The sequence below is a fragment of the Abramis brama genome, assembly GCF_963993115.1.
Source record: "Abramis brama genome assembly, chromosome: 6".
Lineage (NCBI taxonomy): Eukaryota > Metazoa > Chordata > Actinopteri > Cypriniformes > Leuciscidae > Abramis > Abramis brama.
In genome coordinates, this window is record NC_139968.1 from 38,110,417 (window position 1) to 38,135,727 (window position 25,311).

At 41.1% G+C, this 25,311-nt stretch overlaps 1 protein-coding gene across 3 annotated transcripts in view; it reads left to right on the forward strand.

The window, feature by feature from the left end:
* LOC311084866 (uncharacterized protein) overlaps positions 1 to 25,311 on the forward strand; it is an 89,945-nt gene that overhangs the window by 57,668 nt on the left and 6,966 nt on the right. Inside the window, exons 1-3 of one of the 3 annotated variants that reach the window (XM_084117159.1) lie at positions 13,881 to 14,065; positions 14,362 to 14,691; positions 16,626 to 16,895. In XM_084117159.1, the coding sequence (XP_083973285.1) occupies positions 14,017 to 14,065; positions 14,362 to 14,691; positions 16,626 to 16,895 (649 nt within the window). In that variant the 5' untranslated portion in view covers positions 13,881 to 14,016. Of the gene's footprint in view, positions 1 to 11,064; positions 12,197 to 13,880; positions 14,066 to 14,361; positions 14,692 to 16,625; positions 16,896 to 25,311 lie in introns of those variants that run through there. The other 2 variants (XM_084117160.1, XR_014606639.1) reach the window with 2 other exon arrangements.

Here is a 25,311-nt window from a genome sequence, read left to right on the forward strand (position 1 = left end):
CGTTTTGGTTTAGTGTTATTAGTTCCATAAGTAATACAACATGCAACTTCTCATGTTCACATCTACATCTCAGTAATATCTGTGAATAAGAGCAAGAGCTTCTTCTGACTGATTTAAATGGTGGACTGTTGATCTGAACTAACTTTTACCAGAACACCCCAAAAAGTTTGTAACTCACCATCCAGACGGCAAAAGTACAGCCAGAAAAAAACTAATGTTTTTCCTTTAAACATTTTCTTCCAACAACTCTGATGTATGAAATAGATGTTTAGAAAGATTATCTGAGAGCGATGTGGACATCTACTTCTGTCTCTGTGTCTCGGCTGAGTGAGCATGCGTGTTGTGCGTTTTGCAACCCTGATGTTTTTTTCACATTTTCATTGGGCCGTGTGTCATTGTACTAATGATGCTGTATTGATTCAGACCAACAAAATCTTGGACTTGGAAAAAATAACTGGATGGTATATGTTTTCAAGAGAACATGATTATTGAGAGTTTACATTTCTCCCTAAATATAAAATTAATATGTTGCCCTTCTAAACATGTGGGCGAACTGGAAGCAATGATTTTTCTTTTGAAGTGGTACAAAATTAGACCTGGTGCAGCTGACTTGTGATCTTCAGTCACACATGTTCAATAAGTCCACATTCAGGGTGTTTCATTTGTCTTATGATCCTTTGACTGTGTACCCTTTCTACCCGAGCCTCTCCTCTTATGTTTACTTGTTTGTGTAATGACTGGTCCACTGAAGGCAAGTTGAGGTGAGAAACATGGCCAGACCAGAACCCACGAACAAGAAACAAACTCCCAAAACGTGACAGTCTGCCCTGTTGCTGGTTTTCACCCTGCCTGTTTTCATTGTTTGCTCCTGTGACATCACTGTATTAAGACTGGACTGTTTTCTGGATTCAGATTTTTGACAAACGTTTTGAATGGACTGTTTATGCAATTAACCTTAAAGTCCACATGAAATCAAAATTGACCTTATTTACTTTGTTTGCCTAAATTGATCGCGGAGAAGCGCTAGAGTAAAACCCTGCCCTCTGTTCAATATTCCGTTTCACTGGGAAATACGTCACAACACTGGAGAAAAGTCGTTTGCAACTTCCGGTTCACACAGACTTTAATATTCTTAGTCAGTTTGAGTCCACTTGAAGTCTTCCACAATCTTCCACAAAACACTAGGCTTGTTTGAGATGTGCCTTGCCTCGCCTGAAATGTATGCGAGAGTAGGCGGCTGCAGTGAGAGGAGGAGTGAAAAAAGCGCAGGCAAGCTGGACAGATCTCTCTTCTCGCAGTGGATCTGACACCTGCAAGATCAAAGATGGATATCGCGGGATTCACACTCGTGCAGTGTTGTAAATAAACTGGATGTAATTCAAGTTCTGTTGCTTTTATACGAAAATAAATAAAATGAACAAGACACCCAAAGTAGCCTACTTGTTATTTTAATTCTATTCCAAATACATGTTTATCAATATTTTTTTCTTTAATACAGACATATGTGGGGTTTTTTTAGTTTGTTTTTTTTATATATATAAATTAAATTGCATAACCCAAAGAGATCGCACTGTCAGATAGTTTGGGAATATTCACACATAACATATACACATAAAACATGATATTAGAGTTTTACAATCAAACATTTTAAAAGAGAACAATACATCACGGTTGTTTAAGCCAATGAACATTAAGCTGTGTCGTCAGCAAGTCGTTGCCCATCATGCTTTTGATCAGCGCAGTCGGTGGAGAGCAACTGCGCGCGACTGCAGAATCCGACACGTGCGCCTTGCGCTCGCGAGAGATTTTTGACATACGTCAGCATGACATCAGAGCCAGGCGGACCGCACTCGGACACATTTCTAACCGGCATGCATCTCGCGCTGATCACCGGTGATCGGTTCTGCGCAGATTTTGCTCATCTCAAACAAGCCTACTGATGTGATCCCACTGTCATTCATTAATTATTTAAATGACGAATGTGTGCGACAGACAGTAAATGATCCATACATAATTCTTGTTCAAACAGACGCTGTATGAAGCAGTAGCCTACATAAAGTATTGAATGAAAATGTATCTGAAACATCTGTGTATTATTTGGTTCCCATACTTTCTGTGTAGCCTACTTTCTGGTTCCCGTAGTGACCGCTTACGTGGTGTTTGCGTACTTTACCACAGCTGAAGTGAAACAAATGCAATATTTGCCAAATAATACACAGATGTGAGACATTTTCATTCAATACTTTATGTACAGCAATTTGATAAATATGACACAATATACCATCGCAACTACATGGAAGAGTGTTTCCTGTTATACAAAAATCGGTCTGCGCAGAGCTGCATGAAGTCGAACAAGCCTAAATTCTACCCTGTTAAATATAGGCTTGTTCGACTTCATGCAGCTCTGCGCAGATCGATCGGCGGCTGACTTGAAGCAGTGCATGCCGGTTAGAAATTTTGTCCGACTTGATACAGCGCCGACGCCACGTGACTGTGACGTATGCCATCAAAGTACCGCGAGAGCAATTCGAGAGTAGCCGGAGAACTCAGCCAGCGCAGCTTCTCAAGAGCATAGACATAATAAATACATAGACGCCCTATTGGCCGCTTTGGAACGTTGCTGCGATACGTCAACGCGTCCGCCATTTTGCGGAGGGCAAGACTGCGCTGTAATCAAATGCAAGTAAACAGGTGAGCTGCGGTTTTTCTGTATAAAACCCCCAAAAAATATATTTATCAACCGATTTCAGTGGTTTGTATGTGGTGTACAAAAAAGTTCCATTTCTAGTTATTTAAAATCTCGATAGTTAGACTTATAAAATGTATTTATTTTTAATAAGGAATGGCCAAAGTTCAGGGTTGTCATGTATTTGGTTTTTCATTCTTGGATAAGAATTGTGAACACCCCCATACTGAGATATAATTTAATTTTCACATTAAATTAAATAAAGTTTTCTTATTGTGGGAAAAGCATATTCTGTCATTGACCCGATTTTAGCAATAAAAAAGATAACTGATGGATCCTTTATGGTAATACATGGTACAACTACAGTGCAATGCAAATGGTAATATAAAATAAAGTGAGAAGTAGGCTAATAGTAAATAGTTTAGTCAATAAAATAAACAAACAGTATACAGCAAATTAAATAGTAATGAAAAGTATAATTATATAATATCATGTACTAATATAATAATAATAATAATAATATATTGATAATAGCATATAGTTTATGTATAATACTATAATAATAGCAATAGAATATGAAATATCAATTACAGAATATAGACAATAAAAAATAAGTTAAATAGTTACTATGAATAGTACAATAATTTAACAGCATAACTATAATAGATTGATAATCGCAAGTGGTATATTATTATAATAACAATAATAAATAATGTAAATTTATATATTTTAAAATATTCTTACATAGGCTATATAAAATAAAATGACGCAACCCTGTCTCTTTTTGTTAAATTTAAGTTTTTAAAAGGTATAAGAAGCTATACAAGTCAAGAAATAAAGTAAACGATTCAGTCAAACATACAGTGGGCTACACCGTTAAAGTCAAATAGCCTAAATATATAAAGTTATGAAACTTCACTTTGCCCTCAGCCAAAACAATCTGCCAAGGAACAAATAATAGATTAATGAAACCAAAGATCGCCCGTTAGATATACACAAGACGAATTATTCTCACTAGACTAAATAGTCTAGATGGAAATAGGGGTCCACGCACACCCCCCGGCTTTTTTTATGCCATCTGATTTTTTCAAATCTTTAAAGTGTCTATTTTCAGAATCTGCCAGGTACCAAGCTGAATTAATGTCCCAAAGGCTTCATTTTTAACCCTTTGCGGAACCCAACCGGAACCCGACAAATCAAAAAATTATATAGAAAGTGGCATAACATTTGAAGTAAACAACATACAGAGACAAATGAACATATTTTCCCATACAATTCTGACCCCAGGAATTGAATGGAATGGTTATTTTTGACATTTGAAAACATATTGACCCTATTTCTGGACAAAAATAGCAAAAAATGGCCAAAAATGTGTAGAGGATCAACTATATTTTCATTTTCTCAAGCGCATAGGGTGATTTCTTTTTCACAAACTGTTATTTCTTTATCATTCAAGTGTCTATTTTAAAATTAAATTGGGTACCAAGCTGAAATAATGTCCAAAATGCTTCATTTTTAACCCTTTGCGGAACCCGACCGGAACCCGACAAATCAAAAAATTATATAGAAAGTGGCATAACATTTGAAGTAAACAACATACAGAGACAAATGAACATATTTTCCCATACAATTCTGACCCCAGGAATTAAATGGAATGGTTATTTTTGACATTTGAAAACATATTGACCCTATTTCTGGACAAAAATAGCAAAAAAATGGCCAAAAATGTGTAGAGGATCAACTATATTTTCGTTTTCTCAAGCGTATAGAGTGATTTTTTTTTTTCACAAACTGTTATTTATTTATCATTCAGGTGTCTATTTTAAAATTAAATTGGGTACCAAGCTGAAATAATGTCCAAAGTGCTTTATTTTTAAACCTTTGCACCAAACCCGAAAAATCTAATGTGATATAAAGTGCCATAACTTTTGATGTAAACAACTCACAGAGACAAATGGACACATTTTTCCATACAATTCTGACCCGGGGAAATTGTTATTTGTTATATTTTAGAACATCTTGACCATCTACGGTCAAAAACAGCAAAAAAAAAGCTAATTTGACACCATTTTTATTATACTAATAGCAGCCTGAAATGGGGTTTATTTTAACCTTTTACTGCACCTATCCTGAACCTGAAGAAATTGAAAATAGCTTTATTTTTGAAGTAAACAAAACAAAGCAAATTAACTTAAAAAGTTTGGTAATGTTGGGGCTTTGCAGTTGGCAGTTGGTGGCTGTCGGTTGGTACCTGCAGACCACCATCTCCCACTGCTTTCTCTTTTGGAACTATTTCAGTACGTATTTGAAACTATAATTAAGATATACCTTTGTAGTCATAACAAAGTCATAAGTCATTTTTCAACAGTTTTTACTATAATCACAGGCTTTCGGAAAGTGAAAAGCTGTCATATCTACACAGTATCCGAGATATGAGACTCTGTTAAGGAGCCAGTTCACCATACCGCATGATGGATATTTGAGAACAGATTCCATTAACATTAGAGGACTTACCTTTGAATACAATTGGCTATCACCAATACTGCTATAAAAGCTTTACAGGGAAAATAGATTGTTTTACAAGTGCCAAAGGCTTCTACATCTGGAGAATCATCATTGAAAAAGGACTCTTTGCGCCATGTCAAATCTCTGTCAATTCAATCTGAAGGATAGCCTGGAAATCCAGACCTAAACCTAAAAGATTAATGGTCTGGTGTCGACTAATGCAAATCGCCCGGCTCGAGGGGCGGCACCAAGCGTGCATTTGAAAATCTCACTGCACGCAATTGGATAACACTACGACCAATCACAACAATAAAACGCTACCAGCGGAGTTAACTGGTAGATTAGACTCTTGCCGTATCCGGTCGGCAAAACAGCAAAAACGTCCTTCTTGCAGAGGAACGATTCGAGCACAGTCTTCTTTTCCTCTTTTAGATAAAAAGCTAAGTCTAATTCGTTCATTGTAGCGGCCAAAGCTGTTTCAAACAACTGGTATTCATCCATAGCCATCTTGCAATGTTTACTAATGACTTCGACGTCACAGCGCTGTCGTCATCTGTTAAGCTCGCCTCTGGCCCGCCTATACCAGATAACCCAATGTGATTGGTGCAGCTCCGATCGAGGGGCATATTTAATGAGCATCATTACTCAACACCAGAGTATCTCGCTGAGCAAATTCAACTTGTGCTCTCGTGAGAACTCTGGATTACCAGGGTATCTGAAGGAGCTCCAAGAAGGTGTTCCTTCTTGTTTCCCAATCATTGCATTTTCTGTGACAAAGCAAAATCCAAGTTCAAGGGCAAGACTGAAGAGCTTACAAAGTTTCAGAGTTGGAAACACAAGGAACCAGCCTGGAAAGTTATTGAACCTAGGGCACAGGAATTAAAGAAATAGGCTCTTTATCGCAAGGTGTAGGAGAAGGACCTTTTTGCAGTGGAAGCTAAGTATCATCTATCATGCAGAAACAACTTCAACACAGAGTACCAAATCCATGAGCATGGAAGGGAGAGAGCAGAAAAGGCAGCAGACAACATTGACAGTCTGCAGGCCCAGAAGATAGCAGCACATAAGTCGTATTTTGTGTTAAAGGATTACATTCTTAGGAATGTGATTGAATGCAAAGAGGTTGTCCAGCTAAGACCCAACTTGTACATGAAGACATTGGAAAATCAAGGTTCCCTTTCGAGACCGGTCACTTCATATTGCATAGCTAATATGCAGTGGCAAACTCCTTTCCTCAAGAATATTAAAGCTAATAATTTAAAATGCAGTGCAGCTGCACAGCGAACACAGCAGAGCGTCTAGCTCGCCCATTGGCTGTGCTGCGGCAACTGCACAACCTATGGCCAAGCGCCTCTGACGTGATGGGCGCCAAGTCATCTGATTGGGTCGCACGTCAGAGCGCGCCTAAATGGGCGTGGCCTTAGTTAAGTCAAGTCAAGTCAAGTATATTTGTATAATGCTTTTCACAATACAGATTGTATCAAAGCAGCTTCACAGTATTAAATTAAAATAATACAACAAGGTTTGTTTCTAGTGGAATTTATTCATTGATAAAATAAAATAAAATATCCCCAAAATATCCCCTTAGTCTATAAAGGAATCCCATTCTGGCCAAATAGCAGGTTTAAATCGACTGAAGTGACAAATCCCGACAGATTGTAATAGTGCGGCAGGCTACGCAATACTCGTTCCCTTACTCTCAGGGAACCGAGGTTACGTTAGTAACCGAGTACGTTCCCTTTCAAGAATGGTCACTTCGTATTACGTAGCTAATACGCAGTGGGGACGCAATGTAAAATGCCGCACTATTAGCAAGTGGCTGCATACAACTGGATCCTAGGGAAGCACCCTGAGGTTCACAGAAACAAGCCCAACATAGTGACAGTAACCAGTCGGGTTTCATGAATAAGGGGCTGGAGTATAAGGGTCGCTCCGAACATAAGTCCCAGGACAATTGTGCTAATGGACAGTAATAGGTAGACTAATAAGATTGGACCCTAGCTGGAGTACTGACGATGCAGCGGCCATGAGACCGAGAAGCCTCTGAAACTTCCCGAGGGGCATGCACGCACCTACCCTGAAGGACCCCTTATAGAGAGAGCCCACTCTGGTGTGAGCCGCGCTCTCATCATTGTAGAGTCAATAACTGTGCCCAGAAAGATTACGTTCTGGCTGGGTAACAGTTTGCTCTTGGAAAAATTGACCCTGAGCCCCAGGCATTCCCATAGCTGAGGAGCATAGATCTGTCTGTCAATAATTCGGTCTTCGACTGACACATAATGAGCCAATCGTGGAGATAGTTCAGCACGCGCACTCCGTTGCCTCAGGGGAGAAAGTGCTGCGTCCATGCACTTTGTCAAAGTACGGGTTGCTAGAGACAGACCGAACGGTATGACCGTGTATTGATAAGCCTACCCCTCGAAGGCGAATCTCAAGAATGGCCTGTGATGGGGAGTTATCTTAATGTTAAAGTAAGCGTCTTTCAGATCCACCGTAAAAAAAACAATCCCCCGGGCGAACCTGCGCGAGGATTTGTTTGGTAGTTATCATTCTGAATGGCCATCTCATGAGAGCTTTGTTCAGATGTCTCAGATCTAGAATGGGGCGAGTGCCACCGTCCTTTTTTGGTACAAGGAAGTAACGGCTGTAAAAGCCTGACCGGCTCAGCGCGGGGGGACTAATTCTATTGCCCTTTTTTCTAGCAGATTTTGCACTCAGGTGAGAAGAACGTGAGCCACGCCGCTTCTCACCGAGGTCTCGATGACCGCCTGAAACCATGGGGGTCTGCGAGGGAATTGGAGCAAGTAACCTCTCTTTATAATGTACAAAACCCATTTCGACACTCCAGGGATGTCTTGTGAACCGCTCAGTCTCAGTGTCCGAATTAGCCTAGTTCCGGTAGCAGCAGCGCTAGCACCAGACTGTGAGAAGGCGGGGTCAGCTGGGCCTGTCCACTCTTCCTCAAGCGATGGAGAGGCTGTCGTCGTGTTTTTCGTACGATCTGCCGAAGGAGACGAGACCTGTCGCTTGAAGGGAGAGGGGGGAGAGGCATTGGTCTGCCTGAGTGAACAGGACCGGCGAAGTAGAAAGTGACTGAGAAAGTGAGAAAGCTACAGTGTCGTCATCTCGAAAGAGAGCTAGCCGCGTCCACAGTGTTGAGATGGGCAGGCTCTTGCAGTGAGAGCAGCCTGCGGCAGAGAGTGCAGCTTCAGTGTGGGTGGGTCCCAGGCACGTGGCGCACTCCGAGTGCCCATCTTCCTTGTGTATGCGTGCTCCGCATAAGGTGCACGAGGGGCGAGGCATTTGAAACAATGTTCGCTAAATTTGACTCTTTTAGAACTGAGTGTCGCAGCAGCGAACACAACAGTAGCAGTAAAAGGATATAGCATTTTTCTCGCCGGATGGCCACAGAAGATAAGCGGCTTCGAGGTAAGTTAAAGGCGCTGTCTGCTGTATGCAAGGCTTGCTCTAGCTGTTATTGCTTGTTTCGACGGCAAAAGCTTCAGAGGAGGTCAGAGTCGTGAAGAGTCGCTGAAGGAGATAAAATCTGCTATTTGGCCAGAATTGGCTTCCTTTATTAGACTAAGGCCACGCCCATTTAGGCACGCTCTGACGTATCAGATGACTTGGCGCCCATCACGTCAGAGGCGCTTGGATGGTTAGTTGGATGGATAGTTTGTGCAGTTGCTGCAGCACAGCCAATGGGCGAGCTAGACGCTCTGCTGTGTTCGCTGTGCAGTTGCACTGCGTTTTAAATTATTAGAAATAAATTATCAAAAGAGAAAGCAGTGGGAGATGGTGGTCTGCAGGTACCAACCGACAGCCACCAACTGCCAACTGCAAAGCCCCAACATTACCAAACTTTTTAAGTTAATTTGCTTTGTTTTGTTTACTTCAAAAATAAAGCTATTTTCAATTTCTTCAGGTTCAGGATAGGTGCAGTAAAAGGTTAAAATAAACCCCATTTCAGGCTGCTATTAGTATAATAAAAATGGTGTCAAATTAGCTCTTTTTTTGCTGTTTTTGACCATAGATGGTCAAGATGTTCTAAAATATAACAAATAACAATTTCCCCGGGTCAGAATTGTATGGAAAAATGTGTCCATTTGTCTCTGTGAGTTGTTTACATCAAAAGTTATGGCACTTTATATCACATTAGATTTTTCGGGTTTGGTGCAAAGGTTTAAAAATAAAGCATTTTGGACATTATTTCAGCTTGGTACCCAACTTAATTTTAAAATAGACACCTGAATGATAAATAAATAACAGTTTGTGAAAAAAATAATCACTCTATACGCTTGAGAAAACGAAAATATAGTTGATCCTCTACACATTTTTGGCCATTTTTTGCTATTTTTGTCCAGATATAGGGTCAATATGTTTTCAAATGTCAAAAATAACCATTCCATTCAATTCCTGGGGTCAGAATTGTATGGGAAAATATGTTAATTTGTCTCTGTATGTTGTTTACTTCAAATGTTATGCCACTTTCTATAGAATTTTTGGATTTTTCGGGTTCCGGTCGGGTGCAGCAAAGGGTTAAAAATAAAGCATTTTGGACATTATTTCAGCTTGATACCCAATTTAATTTTAAAATAGACACTTAAATGATAAAGAAATAACAGTTTGTGAAAAAGAAATCACCCTATGCGCTTGAGAAAATGAAAATATAGTTGATCCTCTACTCATTTTTGGCCATTTTTTGCTATTTTTGTCCAGAAATAGGGTCAATATGTTTTCAAATGTCAAAAATAACCATTCCATTCAATTCCTGGGGTCAGAATTGTATGGGAAAATATGTTCATTTGTCTCTGTTCATTTGTCTCGGGTTCCGCAAAGGGTTAAAAATGAAGCCTTTGGGACATTAATTCAGCTTGGTACCTGGTAGATTCTGAAAATAGACACTTTAAAGATTTGAAAAAATCAGGTGGCATAAAAAAAGCCGGGGGGTGCGCGTGGACCCCTATTTCCATCTAGACTAAAAGACATCAGATCCAGCGGCGAACTTCAGAAGCACTATAGCCGAGGCAAGGCTGTTCTCGGCGGGGTACATGAGCGCTGAGCGCCCGGTGATCGCTGGCTCTCACAACTCCGAAACCGCCAGATAACATTTTTAAAAAGGCGCTCTCTTTATAAATAGACCACAGATTTGAGCTTTAAACAACTACATTGTCGACTGAAAAACTCTTAAAACTACATTTCGTGACACAATAACAGTAGTATTTTTAAATTTCGCGGCCTTTCTCCTCTGAAAATAAAAATAGTAAATGAAATACAACCAGGAACAAATTTTCAGTTTTGCTTGTGAAAAGAAATTCCCTGAGACCTGTTTTTAATTGTGTGGCGATTTGTAAAGCCCCAAGCAGCACACGAAATAGGCATTTTTCTCAATTCTCGTTATGAGAGGTATGGGAAAGTTGCCCTCCGCAGTATGGCGGCGCCGTTGACGTACGATCCAGCGGCCAATAGGGCGTCTATGTATTTATTATGTCTATGCTCAAGAGCGGCTGCACTGGGCTGCACGTGGGCTAATGACGACACAGCTGTTCCACGATTGGCCGGATTCACCGCATGACAACGATCACGTGTGTTTCGTGTTTATTTCGAACACCTTTAGTTCCTCTAAAGCTCTCAAATCAGTTTATTATAACAGTGAACACTCTTTTCATGTCGTTGTCATGTTATATTGTGTCATGTTTATCAAATTAAAACTGCTTAAAAAACGTAGACTCCACTTCATTGATAGTAGCTTATGTTGAACTTTATTCTTGTTCAAACAGATGCTGTATAAAGCTGTGCATAAAGTATTGAATGAAAATGTCTCTGAAACATCTGTGTATTATTTAGCAAATATTGCATTTATTTCACTGCAGCTGTGGTAAAGTATGCAAACACCACGTGAGCGGTCCCTACGGGAACCTGAAAGTGTCCGACTTCACGTCTCCGTTTGCAGCTCCTCCCCGCCTGCACGCGGCTACTCTCGCCGATCGGGTGCATCCAGCCGCAGCCAATGTCGAACACACCTTATTTTATGATTAAATATAAAAGTAATATTGACACAAAATGCTCTTTTTGCCAAGTTCACACAGAAACTGTTTATCATTTATTTTGGTCTTGTTTCTATACTGAACAACTATGGAAAAATATTGAAATATTTATTAAAGATAATATCCAGCAAGATATATCAGTAACCTTTAAAGACATTATTTTTGGATATTTTGAGTCTGACCCCAATAAAAAAAAGCCTGCTTTGTTATTAATGTATTTTATTTTATTGGCAAATTTTACATTCATAAATGTAAATTCACCAATAACAAACCGATTTTTATTGTTTTTTTTAAAGAATTTAAAATGTACCTTAACACTATTTCATCCTCAGTAAATAAGAAAGCTATTAAAACTATTTCAAATTGTAATGATTTTAATTTGTATACACTAAATGATGTATAAGATGTCTTACCCTCATGATTCTTTTTTTTTCTTTTTTTTTCTTCTTTTTTTTTTCTTCATTTCTTGTTATTTTATTTATCTTAGTTATGTTCTGATATTTTGTATGTTCAGATGACATTGTACATTATTACTATATTTTGTATTGACATTTTTGTGATTCTGATACAAAATTGTATACCATGTTTGTCATCTCTATTGTTTGCAAGCATAATAAAAAAATTAAAAAAATTAAAAAAAAAAAAAGCTGCGCTGCCTGAGTTCTCAGGTGTGGTGAACAATCGGGTCAGGTGTGATGAATAATACGGTTACTCGGTGTATTGGGTCCGGGCGTAGGACCCCATTAGTATGCCAGTAGGCTGTGAATACGGTAAGGCAGTATCAGTGCAGTATAAGCTCATAGCACGATCATCGGATAACGTTAGCTGTATGCTATGCTATTATCTAAGCTAACTAAAAAACACACTAACAACGAGAAATGTTTAATTTCACAATCTATAGCTTCGGTTAAATACTAGTATATGAAACGTATAATGTAAAATACATTAAATACATTGATGACTCGTTCTAACGTAGTACAAACGTCTTATATAATAAAGTGATTTTGTATGATTTATAACCAGGCACTAAAGCGATTACCCATAAAACGTGCTTTGAACCAATCGGATTGCTTGGGTCCTCAGCCCGGACCCATCTCTTCAGCCGGGGTAGGTGTGTTCGACATCGGCTGCGGCTGGATGCACCCGATCGGCGAGAGTAGCCGCGTGCAGGCGGGGAGGAGCTGCAAACGGAGACGTGAAGTCGGACACTTTCTGGTTCCCGTAGTGACCGCTCACGTGGTGTTCGCATACTTTACCACAGCTGCAGTGAAATAAATGCAATATTTGCCAAATAATACACAGATGTTTGAGACATTTTCATTCAACACTTTTATGTACTGCTTCATACAGCGTCTGTTTTAGGATAAAGTTCAACATAAGCTACTATCAATGAAGTGGAGTCTACGTTTTTAAGCAGTTTTAATTTGATAAACATGACACAATATAACATGACAACGACACGAAAAGAGTTTTCACTGTTATAATAAACTGATTTCTCTTTCACCCGATTGCCGTTGAGAAATCTCAGATTTTATTGTAGGTTTTGCAAGTTCAACATGGGTTATAGGTCGAAAGTTGAATGAACGAGTACTTATTTCTTTTCGATTTCTTACAGGTTGAGTTGTTGTTGCCCATAACCATAGACAGTAAAAGAAATGGACACAGCGACCCCATTGGAACTCAATTGAGACAAGTGAAGCCCATTTTCAGCGATTTCTTAGCACTTCCTTTCCTGACGCGCAGACTCAAACCGAGCAAAGCGTTACACGGACCACGTGAGCAACCCGTCTGTCTTCTAGTAGCTGTGCCAAGAGAAATCTGAATCATTCCCTTCCGAATCTTGCAGAGACGGAGAGTGTGAGTAGGAGCTGTCCATAAGCTTGGAGCAGGAGAAACTTTTGCTAGGTATTCTGATTAATTATATTGTCATTTTGCCTCCACGTCCCCCCGATTGCCCGCGAGCTTCTCCTCCCGTCCATACGGTAATCTCTCTACTGTGCGACAGAGAGTCGCGTGGTTATGACGCAATCGTTAGCCTACTTTTACAAAAACTGCTTCTACGGGTCCATAACATAAGCTACAAGGTAATGGAGCATTTTATACATTGTCGTGTATCTTTAGAAATAAATAATGGACAAATGGAGTCTTTAAACGCCTCAGATGTAAAGTTATTCGCTGTCAAAGTGACGCCAAAATGAATGGGAGTCAATGGGATGCTAACGCAAGTGAAGTTCTGCTACAAGATGTCGGCACCCGGCCGACTTCAACTTCCGGTCGACTTCCTTCCCGCCTGCCCATAACACGCTAGCATTCTGCTAATGACGTCAGCATTCTGACATCATTGACATTTTAAAAGACTTTTTAAACCAAATAAGTGACTCTAAAAAATCTAACACCCAGCAATGTGTAATTTCTTTGCATCTCCTTTCGAATACAACATTCAAATTACTAGACAAAAAATTATATCCTGAGAAAAGTGGATTTTGAGGGTTTTTCGCCATAGACCTCCATTCATTCTGCACTCGCCTGCGAGCGCCCCCGCATGGACAGAGACGCGTTACTGCAGCCAGTCCAGAAACCGGAAGTAAGCAGAGAGTGCCAATTCTCTTCCTATTAGACATTCTCTGCCGGCATGCACTGCTTCAAGTCAGCCGCCGATCGGTCTGCGCAGAGCTGCATGAAGTCGAACAAGCCTAGCTTGTTATCTACACATCTTCACAGCAGACGCGCTCAGATACTTAATTGTAACTATTTCAGACCACTGAACTGTTGAAGAAAATGATTTACACATTTGCTTTTTGCTCTCTGTGCTGTTGCTGTCTGGTTGGTGAGTTATAAACATGTTTTATAATTTAAAGTTTGATGTTATTTGTGTGGAGCTCTAATCAACTTCAGTTCCACCGTCAATGAGTTAAAAACGGTTTAATTATGTAAAATGTAAACTATGTGAAGGCGTGTAAACACAGATTTCTGTGTTTTCCACCCTGCCATTTATTTCCCATGATGCTGTTTCTATCTTTCTACTTTTTTTTCAAAGTTTGTAATCATTTGGAAACTAAAGCTTCATTAAAACAATGTAAAGTTGAATGTGTGACTGAGAGACTGTTTCTGTGTGTTCTTCAGGAGTGTGTGCTGACACAGATGCAGTGAAGTCAGTGTCAGTGATGGAGGGAGATTCAGTCACTCTAAACTCTAGTCTGACTGAAATACAGAGAGGTGAAGAGATAACGTGGACATTTGGAACTAATGGGCCTCTTATAGCTAAAACTGATGGAGTGAAAAATACGATCTATGATGTTCTTGATGGGAGATTCAGAGACAGACTGAAGCTGGACAAGAAGACTGGATCTCTGACCATCTTGAACACCACAGCTAATCATACTGGAGTTTATGAAGTTGAGATCAGCCGCAGAAGCTCACCGTCTACATACAGATTCACTGTTACTGTCTATGGTGAGTAGAGACATACAGCTCACTCTATTATGTATTACAGAAGTGGTATTTTATTATTATAATTAAGATGATTCAACTTTATTGTTCATGTACAAGTATAGATCTTATGAAATATAAAAATGGGTGACGGGGTCTTGCATTGGACATAGCACACATGATGCAGTTTGTTAAAATGCTTTCAGTGGTGATCAGGAAGGGATAGGTTGACTATTTCTAGTCTCCTCAAGAAGTAAAGACACATTTGTGCATTTTTATTACTCTTTATCTACTCTCTGCCATGAGAGTATAGCAGCTCAAAAAAATCATATGGATGAAAACTGTGAAATTTGCCATGATGATTGATGAAGGTCTGAAAAGTCTCCAGACCAACTTTGGGGTCTGTGTGTCAGTCATATAACACCACTGACGCATCAAATTTCATAGCTAATAATTTAGCATAGAAATATTGTCCTAATTACATTAAAACACTTTGATTTGTTGCCTTTTTTGGATGTTAAAGGTGAACTAAGTAACTTTTTTTACCTTAACTGAACAGCTTCGGAGTCATTGGAATGGTTATATTACTTATTTCGGGTTGAATGGTGGTCGTTTCGCACCCCCCTGGTGCCCGTGAGCGGAAAATACGCACTTGCAACTTTGAGCCGGCGGGTCGCCGGCCGCCGCGTCAGGAAGTATCGCGTGATATCAGGTCTCGCGATGTAAACAATTGCTTTACGGCCACAAGAAATCTGCTAAAATGCTGTCATTATTGCGCTCCCTCACGCTGTCCGAACCCGAATGAAGAAGACGTTTTAAAGAATGTCCCATCTGCTTTAATGTCGTTGATCTATAGCCTCTGGTGTCTGAGAATCACCAACGAGTTTTTACAACAGTGTTGTCAAATATCTATTCCGAAGCTGTGGGGGGAGCTCTAGAGAGAAACCTGCGAGCAAAAAGCGAGAATACAGCGAAGAAATCCCGAAGCTACTGAGTGCTGCTTTAATGTTTCACTGCTCCTCTTTTCTCCACTCTTTCCCATAAGTGGCTCCAAGCCTCGCAAAACTTAATTAATTATTTTTTTTTATTTTCAACATCATTCTGGTTCCACACCAAAGCAAAGTTAGTCAGGATGTTTTTTAGCAATACTTTGGTGTATTTAAACTTAACTTGGTATATATTGTATACCTGTGTGTATGTGAGACTGTATCCTATCAGCACTACAGCCACTTGAAATATTTTTTCTTATTCAAGATGCAAGAGCAACAGCAGAGCTTATGCCAGTTTTGAAAGTTGGAAGTGTGGGTCAATAGATAGACGTTGGCTCTTAAATGAGAACTCCGGTCAATTTTAAATTTGTTAAATTCATTTTTTTGTAAATTTGGAGTGCTGTCAATACAGAGAACAACAACAAAAATCGGTGTTGCCTACACCGTGTTATCCTCTTTTTAAAATTTGCACCCTGTTGACTTCAATGGGGCAGTATTTAAACCTGCTTTTAGCCTCTTAAAATCCTTGATGTGTCATTACAAGTGCACAGCCATGTGAGTGATTCCTTCAGAGTGAACACGAGTGAATCTGACTGCAGTAGATGTGAAAGATATGAATAAAAATGATGTTATTTCAGCCAGCGCACATACCTGTATACATCCTGTTTTCAGTCGAAGTCCAAAGTAGTCGGATTGTCGAGTTCACGCGCATAGGTTATCACGACTACTGGCAACACTGTTTTTTGTCGTTGTTCTCTGTACTGACAGCACTCCTAATTTACAAAAAAATGAGCTCAATGTTAAAACTGACCGGAGTTCTCCTTTAATCATTGCGTTGTGGGTTTTAATCTCACACAGTGTTAAGATCTGCCTCTATTCATGTTATTCTTTGCATTGTGCTTTGTTGAATGTAGGTCATGCATGGCTTCATAATTTATTCTTATTTCTCTGTACTTTCATGTTTTTCAGCTCCTCTGCCTGTCATTAGCAGTAACTCTTCATCATCATCAGTGTCTAAATGTGTGCTGCTGTGTTCAGTGGTGAATGTGAGACATGTGACTCTCTCCTGGTACAAAGGAATCAGTGTATTGTCCATCATCAGTGCGTCTGATCTCAGCATCAGTCTCTCTCTACCTCTGGAGATTGAGTGTCTGGATGATTCCTACAGCTGTGTCGTGGCTTCTTCATTCACCAACTGGACCACACATCTCAACTCTGAACTCTGCAAGACATGTCCAGGTACATCAGCAGTTATTTTATTTAGTTTATGTGTTCCTGGTCACTCATGTAATGTATTTTTATCAACAAAGTTATTAATGGATGTTTTGATGTTCTTGGACACTGAACTCTTTCTAGATTTTGTTTGTTCCTTCAGGAGAAATTCTATTTCAAAACTTTTTAAGCAAGTTTAACTTGACTTTACTGTCAACTTATCTTGGCTTTTCTTTCTGCTGAGATGCTTTCATTGAAAAAGAGGTGAAAAATAGGTCCCAGAGACACCTATGTAATAGCAATTTTTTAAGTCTTAATGAAAAACAGCATCAACAGGTGTAAGAAACATTCAAGAGGCAAATTGTAATAAAGAGAAAAGGCTTTATTCTCTGAGGATTCTTTTCACAAAAGCCGCAGCTACCCAGCTTGGAAACAGACAATCTTAAAAACTTAATAAAACTGAGACATTTTATACAGGTTTCTAACATCTTGACCACACCTTCTTAGTTTCTGTAACTTTCCAAAAGATACCCCCTATCTTCAACTGGCCTGGACTGGTTTTCTACCCCCCTGAGCAGGTCACACTGTTCTTTGTCCATGAGAAGCCAAAAGGCCTTCATTTATGACCTAAATTACCTCCTGCTTCCCTCAGTTGCTAGAAACCCTCACAGAAACACATGATTAAATGGAATTAACAGTTTGGAAACAAATGAATATAAGAAATACTGATTTTTTCCACAACACCTATTAAAACACTGTGTCTCTGTGGCACTTGCAATTGCTCTGTTTGTTTGAACGTCTCAACCAACCAGACACTGGCAGGCACTAGTGTTGTCAAAAATATCGATATTTCGATAAATATCGATACTGAAATATCTGAACGATACCAATACTAATGTCCCGAAGTATCGATACTCCCATACTAGCCGAGCTGTCACTTTAACTTCTCTCCAAAGGCGCATTGACAAACACCACACATGACCGCACTCGTCTCATTCGCTCTGTTTAAATAGCAAAAGTGAAGTGAATGAAAAGATAGCGAGTGCGGCGCCCTCGCGACCGCCTTTGGTTGATAAAGAACACCGCGAGCTGGCGTGTCGGAGAATAGCGCGGACACGCGTTAAAAACGCACCGTGAGCGGGCATGTCGGAGAATAGCGCGGACACGCGCTACACACCGCGAGCTGGCATTTCGGAGAATAGCGCGGACACGCGCTTCACACTGAGCGGGCTGCGGGCACCCAAAAGATTGCTTGACTATCAATATCCCTCACATCACTCATTTTTTTAAATTCTGAAAACAGACTTAATTAAACGAACAAGCTCCAGGGGGACCATTTAGCAGCATGTACCTGTATGCTACTCACCATCAATGGGTCACCTCTTTCTGAATTCCCCTATAACTAACTGTAACTCCCCTGTAACTTCTCATTTTAACTTTTCTGAAATATTAACCAAGATGGCCTAGTATTGTTGTAATAAATATGTTGTCTCGTTTTTCCACTGTAATTCTTAAAGTTAATATAGGCCTAATCTGACTGTGGAATCTTAGAAGTAAATATTTTAACTGTGGTCAAATGTAAATTAACTTGTGCCTATTTAACTTTATTCAAAAAAATATAATTTAATTTTGCAATTTGCCTTCATTAGCGATTACTGAGCTAGACAATGTCAGTGGCATCACTGAATTCAATAATGAAATGCCTTTAACTGAAAATTGAATGTTTACGGTAATCTTATTATTATACATTACTGACACTCTATCCTCCAATTTGATAGTGTTAAGTGCTTTGACACAATCTTTCTTGTTAAAAGCTCTATATAAATAAAGGTAACTTGACTTGCCTTCATGTCGATCCAGTGAGCATTGTTTTCGCATGTTATGCACGCACGTTTGTGTTTAAATCTATTCATCAAATAATAACGTTAATGTATTAACCAGCATTTATGACCGATAAACAATGCATTTGTTACAGTATATTTTAATCTTTGATAACAGTAGGTAATAAAAACACAACAGCTCATATAGCTCTGGTCCAAAGAAAAAATATTAACAGATAGAACTCAGGACATTTTTATAAAATATACCTCATTGTCATGTTCTAGACTTGTTATATTCAGCTTTAAATAAAAAAAAAAACCCTTAATATTGTGGCAGTTTTTCTCCGTGGTATCGAAAATGGTATTGAATATCGATATTTTTTAAGGTATCGTATCGAAGTTAGAAATTCTAGTATCGTGACAACACTAGCAGGCACAAATTTAGTAGAAATAGTGACACTTTCCTTGACCGTTTTTAAAAAACACTTTTTTTCAACATCACGTCATATAACGTCATGAAAGAGAGAGTCGTTTACCGGGCTCTGCGTTTGGCTTGGCAGAGCAAATTGGTATTCAGTAGGAGCAGTTGTAATTCAGTGTGTTTTCATTTTGTTATTGTATTTCAATTTATCATCGTCATAGTAAATTATTGTGTTTGTGTAGTTTGCACAAACTCCAGCCTGTCAGGACATCGAGTCCACAGGTTCCTTACAAGAAAAAGGATGGCGCTATCTTCCGTGCCTGGGTGCGTTCTGTGCAGGTGAAGAGACAGGACTTCACTTCTGCATCTGCTTTGAAAAGCACAGTAGTGTGTAGCGTTCACTTTAGACAGGTGATATGATGAAGTTCAACATGGTAGCACATGCGGGTTCAGAGTCAGACAGCAAGCATCAAAGCCTGGGTGCAGAGTCAGACACTGCACATCAAGTCTGGGGTGACATTCTCCACAAAGGCCCAGTATGCTTCCACCTCCTTGCACCACTAACTTTCCTCAGCTGTCAACATGGCCTAACATTTCCCACATAAGCACCTGTGAAGCAAAATTGTGTATCGGGAAAATGTTTATCTCCGCCTATCTGTCTCCCTCTCCTGCGGTGATGAGAAACCGCTATATCACATAACGTTAGTGTATAGCATATACACCCGCATAGCAGGTTCATAATTGTGTAGCACCCTCTTCCCTCTCAGTAATGACGTACTTGAGCTCTTAGGGCGGGTACTCGGGTTCAAACTTTGCAGTCTCTCGACTAATTATAAGGGAACTCTCTTAACACCCTTTAGCACAACACCCTATTTCCTCTGTTTAGCTATAACCATGCATTTTATGAGAATGAATTAACCCAATAGAAATATTCAATTTAACTTTCAACCAAACCAATCAATAAGACTTCACACTTCAAGAAAACGATTACAATGTTTATTAAAACAAATATGAATTTTAATGAAAAATAGAAAATATGAAACAAAAGGGAGAACAAATAAACAGTAAACTACAATTAAGTGCCTATTTTAAAATGATCACAACTGGGGGCAGTTAGGATATTAAAATGATACACAATCTCGGATTAATGTACTTTTAGAATTGTATGTCAATCTACAGATGAATATGAATTTGGCAGTTGAGTATGACTCCTTTTACCCAATAATAAATCAAATGTCTCTCAATATGGTTTTTACACTTTTTTTAAATGCCCATCTATTTACATGTCGGCTAAATTAAACTTCCCTTTAACAGAAAAGGAATAATAATAAATCAAACCCCTCTTAGGAAATACAACGGCAGTTATGATTTGACAGATAAACACATTAACTCACGTGGGCCCACATAATCACGCTCACCCCTCGTTGCAGGCCTGTAACAGTTGCTCGCGTGCATTGTGGCCGCAAAAACAAAAAGATAATTGGCCGCTTCACTCCGAAGAGCCAAATAAATATTAAATGGGATACCTTAACTCCGTAGTGAAGAGTCCTCCCTCGTTAGGAAACTTTAATCACTCAGTTCTCTTACGAGAGGTGTCTTGTCCTGCGTAATATCTTCCGCTTGGGGAAAACCTCTTTTCCACGAGATATTGAAGCCAAAAAATTATCCTTATAATTTTGTATTATTGCAAAACGCGTTGCGGCAGCATGCGGCCATGGGCGAGACAGCTCGCGCGCCCATTGGCTGCTCTGCGGCAACTGCATCAGCCTACCGAGCGAGGCCTGAGGTGACGTCAGGCCAATGAGGGCGCTTCACGCCCTCTGCGTCACGTCCCGCCGAAACGGGCGTGGCTTAGTCCTATAAAGGAAAGCTCAGGACAGCTGATCCCTGATTTTTCATCTCTTAAGCGAAGCTCACGCATCGTTTGATCCCTAGAGAAGCCGCGCCGTCTGAAGAAGCCTTTCAGCGGGACGAGCCATCATCTGAAGCTGCTGGCCACGCCGCCTTCTACTGCCGCTACCGCTGCGCTATCCGGCGCCTATATCCTTTCTCTGCTGTGTTTTGTGTATGTATGTGTGCTCGTCGCCGCGACACACACTCTCTTTGCACTAAAAGAGCCGGGCGTCTTTTTCAAGACGCCCACTTTCCTGAGGATCACGCAGCACTCGCGCTCGCTGACGGCGACTGCCCTCACTGCGAGCCAATTGCCTATGGTGACTCTGAGGACTCACCTGGCATCCTTCTCCGAGGCTGCTCCTCCTGGTAGCGGACGGTCGGGGTTAGTTTTTCTTTACGTTACAAGAAAAGCTACGCTGCTCCTGCGCGCGTCACTCACTGGCGAAAGGAGAAAAGAGTGTTTTTTAGTCCCGCCACGGCCGGACTGGCCTCTTTTCTCTCACATTTCTCAGTTCCTTGATCAGGCGACTGGAAATATCATATTGCTGCAAGCGAGTCTGTTATAAACACGCACGCCTGCCAGCAAACGCCGAAGAATACATGTTGACGCTCTCTTATATGCTCAGCGCATCCGAAAGCCTGTGTGTTTCCCCCTGTGGCTCAGTGGCGGAATCATAGGTTTTTCGCACGGGAGACCGGGGTTCGAATCCCGGTCTAGCAGCATATATTTATGCCGCCAATGCTTCGCTCTGTCAGTTCCCTGAAGGCGACTGCAGATGTGCATTTTGCAGCCAGCGAGCGTGTAGTAAAACCCGCTCGCCTGCACCCAAGCACCATTTCTACGGTCCCCGTGCATCGCTGGCAACTGAAAATGTCAATATTGCAGTGAGCGAGCCTGTTGTGCTACCCGCACGCCTGCAAACAAATGCCAGCGTGGATAATACTCGCGCTAACTGAATGCCAATGTGTCTTCCCCTGTGGCCCAGTGGCAGATTCTCAGGCTTTCGCACGGGAGACCTGTGTTCGAATCCTGGGTCTGCCGGCAGAAAAAATTATGCCGTCAAATGCTCGCTCTGTCAGCTCCCTGAAAGGCGACTGCAGATGTGTATTTTGCAGCCGACGAGCACGTGGTACAACCCGCCCGCCTGCACCCAAACGCCGCTTCGAGGGCAACTTCTCGCTCCGTAGCTCGAGGCCTCGCTCTTGCTCGAACAGCCGCCGCTCCGCGTGGGCCACGGCCAAGCATTGCGGTGAAGCCCGAAGCCATCCTAACACGCCTAGAAAAGCGTCGGTGTTCGAGCCCCACCGTGGCCAGACTTCCACTGAAGCCCGTCGCTAGTTCAGTTCCAAGAAATGTGACTGTTCCAGTGTATTCTGCAGTGTACAAGCCAGAACAGCTGCCCGCTTGCCTGCACACAAAAAACGTTTTTACGGCAACCCAGATAAATCCCATAGGAATGTATTTTCTTGTGTCCCGGCCACGGCCGATGGTGCTATAAGTGTAGAGAAGATGCCCACTGCCTAGTGCCCATCCCTACACACAAGCACAGCCCTTCACACAGGGCCCGCGCTCATAAAATCGACTCAGGTCGATCGCGCACACAACATAGTGTGCCCACTGCCCAGTGCCCACAAACACTATGTTCTGCATGTCTCACGTTTTCTGTAAAAACGAAACCTGTGCGCATTCGCTCTGCTCAGGCAGACGGGACTTGCCCAGCCCTCCCTCGCTCGGTTAAACACCGCAGCGGGGTCGAGCACGGGCATCCTGCCCGCTGTGATCAGCGCGCTCCCCGCCTCATATGTAACAGGCATAACGCCTATGTTACAGCGCACCAAAGCGCCTCTGTCACCAAACGAGCAGAGCGCGCTTCGCATTCAACCCCTAGCCACCCATGCAGTTGCGTGGGCAGCGCTTCCCGGGGTTTCGGAATTAGACATTATAAAAGGAGGCTATTCGCTGCAGTTCTGAAAGTCCTACGGGACTCGCCCAGCCCTCCCTCACTCGGTTAAAAAATACAGATAGCGTCACGTCACAGGCAAACTTGAGATTCGCCTTCGAGGGCCAGGCCTATCAGTACACAGTCCTACCGTTCGGTTTGTCCCTAGCACCCCGTACATTTACGAGGTGCATGGATGCAGCGCTCGCACCCCTCAGACTCCGAGGCATGCGAGTGCTGAACTATTTGGACGACTGACTGATTCTAGCTCAATCACGCTCAGAGCTCGTGGAGCACAGGACCATTTTACTCGATCACCTCGAGAATCTAGGTCTCAGAGTCAATTGGGCGAAGAGCTCTCTGAACCCCAGTCAGACGATATCTTTTCTGGGCACAGTTCTGGACTCGCAGTCTATGATAGCACGGCTGTCATCACAGCGCGTACTAGACATTCAGCGCGCACCGAGCTCTTTCCACTGCGGCGCGACCGTCCCGCTCAGGAAGTTTCAAAGGATGCTCTTATGGCCTCAGCATCATCAGTTCTTCAGCTGGGCTTGCTCCGCATGCGCCCTCTGCAGTTCTGGTTGAAAGCGCGGGTATCCGGTCAGCTTCGTCTCAAGGTCGATCAGATTTGCTTTTCAGCTCTGAAACCTTGGAAAGCAAACGACTGGTACCAAGCAGGTGTAAGCCTGGGCAGGGCTCGCAAAATTTCAAAATCGCTGGTAGCCCTTCGGGCAGGCACTCTTCAGATTTTGGTAGCCCGAAATGAATTTTACTAGCCCAGATAAAAAGACAATTTTATTAATGTAGGAAATTGGTTAGGAGTCAAAACAATGAATCAAAAACTTTTTCAAAACACAAAATATCAACAAATATGCATCTGGTTCTAACTGAACTGAAAGGTGTGTGTGACCAGTATGAACATGAATCAGTCTGTGTCTGTGGCTCAGCCCCCAATGAGGGTATGAAAAAAAAAGAAAAAAAAAAAGTAACACTTTAGTTTAGGGTCTAATGCTCACTATTAAGTTTCATTAACATGCAGATGGCAGTGTTTTATCATCACGGAGGTCCCGAATGTGAGGTAGACTAGCCAGGGGGGTTCGGGGGCAGCCCCAAGAAAATTTTGATTTCTCTGATCTATATGTGCATTTTAAGATGTTTTGAGGGCCAAAAAATTGGATAACAATAGCTTTAAAACCATGTAAGTGGGCAGCTGATTATTTTTCTCTCCTATTCTCTTTGTTTTTCTCTTGCTCTGTCTCTTCCCCTCCTAAAGCTGAGCTTTGACTGATATAGGCTTTTCATTTTTGTCTGTCAATGAAGTAAACTTAGGGTCAACTGATAGGTTGATTTATGAATCATTTTCTCAGACGCATTAATTTACTGAAAGCTACTAGGAAAGCTAGGTAGCCTAAATAAGTTTATTAAATTCATTCACGGTATGTACACATTCATTATTGATCTTATTCCTAATACAGGGCTTTAGAATCAAATAGGTCCTACATTTAAGGTTATTAGGGGGTTCAGATTTTTTATTTCTCTGATAATATCATATTATGTCCATTTCAAGACGTTTGAAGGCCAAAAAAGGGTAAGAAATAACCTAGCTTTAAATCCATGTCAGCGGGCAGTAGATTATGTGTCAATACCTGCTCTCACTTCTTCTCCATCACTCTTACTTTTTCTCCCAGTCTCCTCATCTTGCCCTGTCTCTTCCCCTTCGAAAGCTGAACTTTTTAATTTACTGAAGGCTTCAAATTGTATATTAATTCTCAACATGTACACATTCATTATTAATCTTGTGCCTAACATGAAAACGGCTTTGTTAATGCTCTGTTAATGTCCCCTCACAATGACAAACTAATTATTAGTCATGTTACATAGGCCTATTTTCAAAATGGCGAAATTCAACAAAAGTATATTCGTTTGTCTGATTATTTTTGTCATTCGTTTCACATTTATGACTTAAAAAAGCTGTCAAATATGAAATGTTTAGTTTAGCTACTTACATTTTCTCTCGCACTTGACCGTAAACTGAAGCGTCAGTCGCTCTGCTCAAATTCGCGCTCAGCAGCTTCTTGTGAACATAAAGCCCGCCTACTTTGATTTGATTGGTCATCTCAAATATTCTGACATTGACAGACCAATGAGACTCAGATGAACACACACACACACACACCTTTCTGACGTGCACTCTGCTCTGCGCCGCTGCGGATTGAAGATGAAGAACGCGCTGAATCTGATTATAACAACACTGAAGCGAACACTATTTCAGATAGCCCGTCGGGCAGGCCGGTTATGCATTTTGGTAGCCCGACTGGAAAACACAATAGCCCCGGGACGTCGGGCAGGCGATTTTGTGAGCC